This window comes from Lepisma saccharinum, chromosome 14 (genome assembly GCF_977018435.1).
Source record: "Lepisma saccharinum chromosome 14, izLepSacc3.1, whole genome shotgun sequence".
In the NCBI taxonomy this organism is placed as follows: Eukaryota; Metazoa; Arthropoda; class Insecta; order Zygentoma; family Lepismatidae; genus Lepisma; species Lepisma saccharinum.
Genome location: NC_139242.1, coordinates 11800365 through 11808534, shown reverse-complemented (window position 1 = coordinate 11808534; position 8170 = coordinate 11800365). Strand labels below are relative to the sequence as shown.

Genomic DNA, 8170 nt, shown 5'->3' with positions numbered 1-8170 from the left:
AAAGCTTTCTCTTAGTTCAATTTTTTTAAAAAAAGTAACTGCGCAAAAAGAGCAGAAGTAATTTACTGGCGTCTTATTTAAGAAGATGATACACTTATATTGTCAACACCATACTCTATGACATAGCAGCAAAAATAAGAATTCCTTAAATTACCGAAAATGTATTTATTTTATGATTTAATTTATAATTAAATTACATTTTTCAATTATACATATCGTTTTGTTTGTCCTTTGAAGAGCACGTTCCACAGCCCTCGATCCAGAAATGAAAAATAAAAATCCACCAATTATCCTGATACTATGTATGAAATATTTCTTCAACATTCCGCAGTAACAAGTGTATTGTTATTTTATACATGACACAAGATTACGACTTCTCTCTTTGCCCTAGAGTTTGTTTCATATTTCAAAATTGGATTAGTATTTGAGTTCGCAACTTCTTTGATGGTTTTATTAAAGGAACGAAGAAAGGCTGTACGTATAATTAGTTCCAATACCCAAGGGCTTAATTAATTTAGCAAAAAGAGTTGTTTTGTTAAGGAGAAACCATAGAGCCTTCTGCGTTACGATTTATATTTCAGTGAGACTTCTAATCTGGATCTGCATTGTCTTCTGATAGGCTCCACCTGATGTCAAACGAAAACACATGAATAGATTTTAATTAAATTTCCAAGAATCAAGAAATTTGCGACGAAGATTACATTTGTTTCGCAATGAATATTACGTATAAACCAATTAAGCTTTACAATGTTGAAAATTGTGAACATGATATTTCTGCTGAAGCATTTACCATGTTATATGGGTCAGTTTCTGAGTATATCGTAAAAACAGTTCCAAAACAGTTCACTATCTACAGGAAAGACAGAGGATAAGGGATGGGGCAGTAATGCTTTGTGTAAAGAACAAATGGAAAAGTGTGGTTCGAAGTGATCTGGATCGAAATTGTGAAATCCTATGCGTGGAGGTGCTTCTCGGCAAAAAAGCAAACTACAAGGGTTGGAACTTAAATAGTGGCAACACTGCTGTGGAGACACGTTGTTGACATACCTACCTTACCTTTTCCAAACAGTAACAACGGAGTTGGATCAAGATTGAATGTGCCAGAGGTCGTACAGCACGACAGTGTCATCAAGGGCTTCAAGAGGCGTGCGGGGAATCGGCATTGCTGTACAGAACAGTGGCACGGTGGGTAAAAGCCTTCAACGAAGGTCGGCAAACTGTGGCAGACATGCATCGGGCAGGTCGTCCTAGCGTCTCTGAAGAAGAATTGCAAGCTGTTGCCGTGTTAGTGGACAGTGATCGAAGCATGACGATTCGTGAGCTCGCCCACGAAACCGGATTAGCGCATACGACTGGGCTTCGCATCCTGAAGGAACGCCTGGGCATGCGCAAAATTGCATCACGATGGGTTCCGCACGAGTTGACGGAAATTCAGAAATGGATGAATTACGACGCCGCTCAGACGGACTTGGAGCGGTATGAGCGCGAAGGTGAGGCTTTCTTACGCCGTATCGTAACACTGGATGAGACATGGGCCAGATCTTACGAGCCAACACTGAAAGGCCAATCCAACGAATGGCGTCATTATGGGTCACCGCGAAAGTCGAAAGTGCGTTAGAGCCCCAGTGTGGTGAAAGTTATGGTGATTCTCATGTACGACTGTGATGGTGTTATCCTAACGCATTACGTTCCTCCACGGCAGACTGTCAATGCCCAGTATTACTGTTCATTTTTGGAGCATCAACTGCGACCAGCTTTGCGAAAGAAGCGGCGACACTTTCTGCGCAACCCACCCATCATTTTGCACGACAATGCACGGGCGCATACAGCGCAAGCTGTGGCTGCTCTGTTCGGTCGATGGGACTGGGAAGTACTGTACCATCCACCATACTCCCCGGAATTAAGTAATTGTGACTTTGATTTGATTCCGAAGATGAAGGAACCACTTCGTGGCATTCGCTTCAGAACTGTTCCAGAGATTCAACAGGCAGTAGACCGCTCCATTCGCACCATCAACAGAACAGGCTCTGCTAACGGTATACTACGCCTTCCACATCGCTGCCAACGGGTTCTACACAACGCTGGTGACTACTTTGAAGGACAGTAACAGGTACAAACATGTAACTCTTGTGTATCGGTTGTGAATAAATAGTTGCCACTATTTAAGTTCCAACCCTGTATTTATCGGTTGTTTTTACGGGCCACACAAAACTTGCCCTGTAGCAGTTCTGGAGGCTTGTTACGATTCTGTGATGTAAGCATCCTCTATGGGTGATGTAATTCTCCTCGGTGACTTTAATCTTTCAATCACATGGAACGACTTCACGTACGGCATTGGAAAAGTCAAGAACGACACATATTTCATGGATCACTTTATACATGGCCTCGGACTTCAACAACACAATATGTACAACACGCGTAAAGACAATATCCTGGACTACATTCTATCCTCACTTCCTTCAGCGCACATCACACCTTCGAGAAACCTCATCCCTTCGGATCACGAATCGCTGGACGCTGAATTCTGGTTCCCTGACCACCTGAAGAGTCAACAACCTACCACCCCCGGACGGCAATACCTTGTTTGGCCCAAAGCAGACAGGGGCGAAATCAGTTCGGCGCTGGATTCCATCCCCTGGACGATACTGGAAAGTGGAAGTGTGTTCTAAGCTTGTGACGTTTTGACAGATGTGATTCACGCAGTGGTAAAAGACTATGTGCCACTCAAGAAAAATAAATATTGCAAATTCCTTTCTTGGTTTGACCCTGAACTTTTTACTTGCCCTTCGGAACCGGGAAGAAGACCTGGGATATGTGGAAAAAATTTCCTAATGAAAACACACGAAAAACTTTCACGGATTTACGACGCCACTCGAAACAACTGCAGAAAATGAAATATAGTGAATACATTGGCAATATCACAAACGAAATTATATCAAATCCCAAAGGCTTTTGGTCACTCATTAACTCAAGGAGGCAAAATTCTCGTATACATTCAAAGTTAAACACGACTCGGTATACTTAGAGGGCCCTGACATAGCGGATCTTTTTCAACTCCTATTTCACTAAAAATGCAGCATCAAATACATCGGCTTCTACTCTTCCCAACCTCACCCCAGTTTGCTGTCACTCTCTGACATCTCTCTCTACGTATCCAGAAGAAGTACAATATATCCTATCTTCAATGCCTGGAAAGCGCGCTAATGGTCCTGATGAAATCACTTCTATTTTCCTCAAAAACACTGCTTCTTCTCTCTCTATCGCCTTCTATATTTTATTAAACAGGTGCTTAAATGAGGGTACATTCCCAGATTCATGGAAAAACGCTAATGTGGTGCCATTATACAAATATGAAGACAAGGTTGCCGTTGCCTACTACAGACTCTCTCTTATCACTACTTTCTATCGCCTGTGGAAAGGTAATAAAGGATCGCCTCTACAAATTTACTTCTCCATACATAAATACAGCACAGCACGGCTTCTTACCAGGCAGCTCCTGCTTAACTGACTTGAGCATTTTACTATCTGACGATATCCACTCCATATCTGAAAACTCCCAACTGGATGTAATACATCTTGAGTTTTCGAAAGCTTTTGACTCCATAAATAGCAATTACTTGCTACATAAATTATCTCATCCATTCAATATGCATGGAAAATTTCTCTCTCTGCTCAAACATTACCTCCGTAAAAGACAACAAAAAGTTGTACTTTCCGGAATCTCTTCTTCTTATCAAGCTGCTTCTTCTGGTGTGCCCCAAGGCAGTGTACTTGGACGTGTTCTCTTCATCCTGTATCTTGATGACCTTCCAGAATATCTTTCCGACTCTTGTAACAACCTCCTTTTGTTTGACGACGATTGCAAAATTTACAGTAAAATATCAAATTTCAGTGATATGGCACTTCTGGAAAAGAATTTAGACTCCCTGACAAAGTGGTGTGAAATATGGAACTTGAAACTTAACCCTCAAAAATGTACTACAATGACGTTCTCCTTTAAGAAAAACGCATTCAACGCAAAACACTTCATAAATAATAATTGTGTTCAAAGAGTAGCCACACAGAAGGACCTCGGTGTCATCTTTGATGAGAAACTTTCCTTTTCTGAACACATCTCCGAAGTCACGAAGGGTTCCATGCGTATGTTGGGTCTACTCTATCGTTTTACCGAAATGAACAACCTGTCTGCTCTCAGCATTTTTTACAAATATTTCGTTTCTCATAAAATTGAATACTGTTCTCCTGTCTGGTCTATGGCATGCCCTTCAAATTTAGATAGACTAAATTCTGTTTGAAATTTCTTCCTGGCCATTGTTCGTTACCGAATTCCATCCACTAAACACCTACAAAAGCCTATTCTTCTGAAAATTTTAAATATCCAACCACGTCACGAGAAACATAAATTGACAGACCATGTATTCCTTCATAAAATTGTTAATGGTGCCATCAGAAGTGATCGCCTTCTTCAGGAAATTAACTTTCGAGTGCTATTTCGCAAAACAAGAAGCACTCAACTTTTCGTTTCTCAGAAACCAAGGTTAAGCCTCATCCAACGTTCCTTGCTCTACAGACTACCCAGCCAATTCAACATGTTAACAGATCAAATAGACATTTTTGAAAATCAGGGACGTTTTAAAAGGCTATTGTACAAAAACGTGTAAGGGTTTTTATATGATGTAATTTTTGCTCATGGTATTATTTTCTTTTCTTTATTGTTCTTCTCTACTGTTATACATGCCAATGCAAAATGGTCAACGCTGTATTTGGAATTCTTGTTAAATAAATAAATAAACAACTGGTGTCTCGTTAGTCTATCTCTTTCTTTGCACGTAAAAGCAAGAGCCATGATATAGCCAGTTATCTACAAAGTGTAACCTACTCTGTGCTTATTGAGGGGTATCCTGGATTTCCATAAAAGGTATGCTTTTTTGATTGATTGAGTGGTGTTTTAAGTCCACTAAATGCACAGTAAGGGTAATCTGGATTAAACCTACAGTGAGATCCGAACCACTATATGACTCCATCGGGTATCGAACCCGGGACCCCTTGATTACAAGTATAAGACGCTACCACTGCCGCATCGAGGATTCCCTAAAAAGCATGCTGTATCTGTATAACACCAATTTCTTTAAATTGTTTAGTAATGAATGGATAATAGTAAACACATTAACATTGCTAAATATAAAATAAGGCTAATAAAAATTAAAATCACAGCATGCTCTGAATGTGCTTCAGCAGAGCTATCTGCACTGACGTCATGAAAACATACTAATTTTTTTTTTAATTGTGTATCGAAATCGAACTGCAGTTTCCATCTCCATATAAACCGACTGGAGTATAAAGAAACTACTTGAATCTTCTAACATAATAGCCTCATTATCCTAGTTTGTTAATCTTAATATCCATTAGATTCCACTACTGAAGATTTCTCAGTCTGGCCATTCATAACCTTAAGTCAAAGTCTGTGAGAGTTTTATTCCATTGTATTTACAGAACATGGAAAATTTTGCATGTGGAACATATGCTATGCATCTTGGGGTATCGTGGAGCGCTGTGGCGGCCGAAACATGACCTGCGAAATTTCACGTTTGCTGTGGAATGCAGTGGATGTTGTAGCTGCCACTTTATACACACTAAACGCATGGCCAAGGAATTAGGCGGACGACAGAAAGTCGCTCTATTGCCACTTTGGAGCACAACCCCGTGTGTTCGGAGGTTTAAGAGAATGAAGAAATCTCGTTGTAGAGTTGATCATTGTAATCCATGTGACGCAAATTGACAGTATTTCTTCGAAAGGTCAGGGATGACACAAAACTGTCACGAAGAGAGGTCGGTCTGACTCTCGACCTAGGCAACGCAGCCCGGTTCACGTTGCCACACAGTGTGCAGGAACCAGCGACATTTGTCCCGTTCTCTCTTTGCTTTTTCCATATGTGGCACCAGCTCAATTCTGCCCAACCGCCTATATTCATGGCCGTGCGTTTAGGCTAAATTCTCGGCATGTGGGTGGAAAAGGAGGAGGCGAGAAGTGTGCACTGTCTGTTCGCTGTTGAATTCTCCCTTCTCCGATGCTGTCTACTCTACGGAATATGTAGGGAGGCTGTGCGATATTCCAATACATCGATATCGAGTCGATATTTTAAAAAAATCGAAGCGTTGATATCGCAAAAGTATTGGTCAATATATCAATATCTATGCTATCGACGTCGATGTGTCAATATCCATATTATGCACATTGATATGTCGATATAGATATTATTGAAGTAGTTTTGTCGATATCCATATTATCAACGTCGATATATCGATATCAACGATGCCGATTTTATCAAGGTCGTCGGTATCGCCGTCCCTAAATTTGTCGATGTTAATGTACATGCATTCTGCTGCTCTTTACGCACTTAGCGTACAAAGCTCTCAGTACAAAACAATGACACTTCTGGGTTGTAAGAATCCCATTAGCTTTCAATGGAATCGTTAAAACCCAAAGATGTCCTTGACTGTACAGGATTGACAATCTCCCCTCTTCGGTTTCACCATGACCTCCTTCTGTAGATTCGAACTTCTTCTCAATACTAATAAAGTTGACCCCCGCACGTTCATTTTACTGAAATTTACGATTCATAATGACTCTACGTATAATGACACTTAAAATGTATCACCTTTTCTTTTCTTGTTCGTTTTGTCAACTAAAATCACGACAGCAACTTAGACTACAAGGTGTGAAAGAATGTTGTAGGGAGCAAAAAAGTTTCATTTACGGAACTACGGTCATGAGGTGTATATCCTAAGAAAATTGCGATACTTCAAACTAATTACACAAAGGTGAATCAGAGAGACATGAAGAAAGTCACATAGAAAGAGGCTATTGATGAGAATTGTGTGTCATTGAAATACAGAAGGTGGTGGCTTATTTGAAGCGAGCTATGGCATTCGTAAAATAAAAAAGTTTGTAAATACCATTGGAATAGAGTGGGGTGAGAATGATCTGCGATGTATTCACTTAATTCGAGATGAGAACAAGCCCAGGCACTTCAAAGGCCTCTGCAAAATCGAAGCGAGACCTCGACTTTGATATGACATTTCAAAATTTTACCTAAGCCCAATTTACTTTACTATGCTATTTCTTCAGCCGTAGCACACAGAAATCTTTGAGTATTTGTACATAATTCATATATTTTGTTAGTAGGAATTATAACGTGTATCCAGAGTATCCATTCTCTCTTGCCTTTTCTGAGAGTTCGTAGACAGTAACAACGCCAGCAAAATGGGCCGAGTGGCAGTCGTCGGGATTTTTCATACTCAATACATCAACTCCATATCGATATTCTACCGATATCGAAAAATATATAGGCTTCTATAAAAGAATAGAATTGAAGAGGCAGGAAAACTCACAACTAACCTTGTGTTACATTTCTTGACTCTGAAGCACATGACTCTAGTATGTGCATGCATACGTAGTTGAGCTTGTACTATACTGTACTATTGCGTTAGAAACAGTTTATGTTGCACAATTAAAACTTGTACTGTAATGCGTTCGGATGAAGCCTGTGACAAGAAATACTTTCTTATTCGTAGAAATTTTCACTCGCCTTTTAAAAATAAGTAATGGTATTTAGATCATCTTGATAAGGTCTGACAGAAGAAAATGCCAGTGTTCTCTTATGTACAGTGTGTCCAGGCTAGAGGTATAAAAAATGCACATACATATTATAGCATCTGTTAAATTTATTAACTTTCTTGTCGAGGTTTTGTACAAAGTAACCCATAATGTTTTTATGTACGTACGTTGCTACACCTCAATGTGGGCATCCTTTGTAGCTCGATGGATATCCAAACGATACTCATGCTCTCGCCAGGCGTTGACCAGCATTTGAGGCGTTATTAGCGCAACGGTACCCTGTCTCAAATCGCCCAAATCGTGAACTTTCCTCTTCTGCACAAGATATTCAATGAAGCCCCATGCAAAAAGTCTAATGGTGTCAAATTTTGGGATATGGATGGCCAGACAGTTTCTGCGCATGCGTGACTCAACAGGACTATTGATCGTACGTGGACCACTGAAATCTGAGATCGATGGTCTAACGACTGAGCTTCACTACGATATAATATAAGGAGTAGTTTTCGCATTATAAGCAGTTATTTTTGCATACGTCTAGCCCGGACACCCTGT

General features: G+C 40.2%; 1 protein-coding gene across 1 annotated transcript; it reads left to right on the top strand.

Annotated features, from left to right (window-relative positions):
* The first annotated feature begins 1228 nt into the window (after positions 1-1228).
* On the top strand, positions 1229-1618 carry LOC145998287 (histone-lysine N-methyltransferase SETMAR-like). The gene has a single exon (XM_083134689.1). The coding sequence runs from the start codon at positions 1229-1231 to the stop codon at positions 1616-1618; it is 390 nt and encodes a 129-aa protein (XP_082990815.1).
* Positions 1619-8170: the final 6552 nt, after the last annotated feature.

Excerpts from the sequence above, each read along its gene's own strand:
- LOC145998287 (XM_083134689.1), top strand. The coding sequence starts at position 1,229 with ATGCATCGGGCAGGTCGTCCTAGCGTCTCTGAAGAAGAATTGCAAGCT.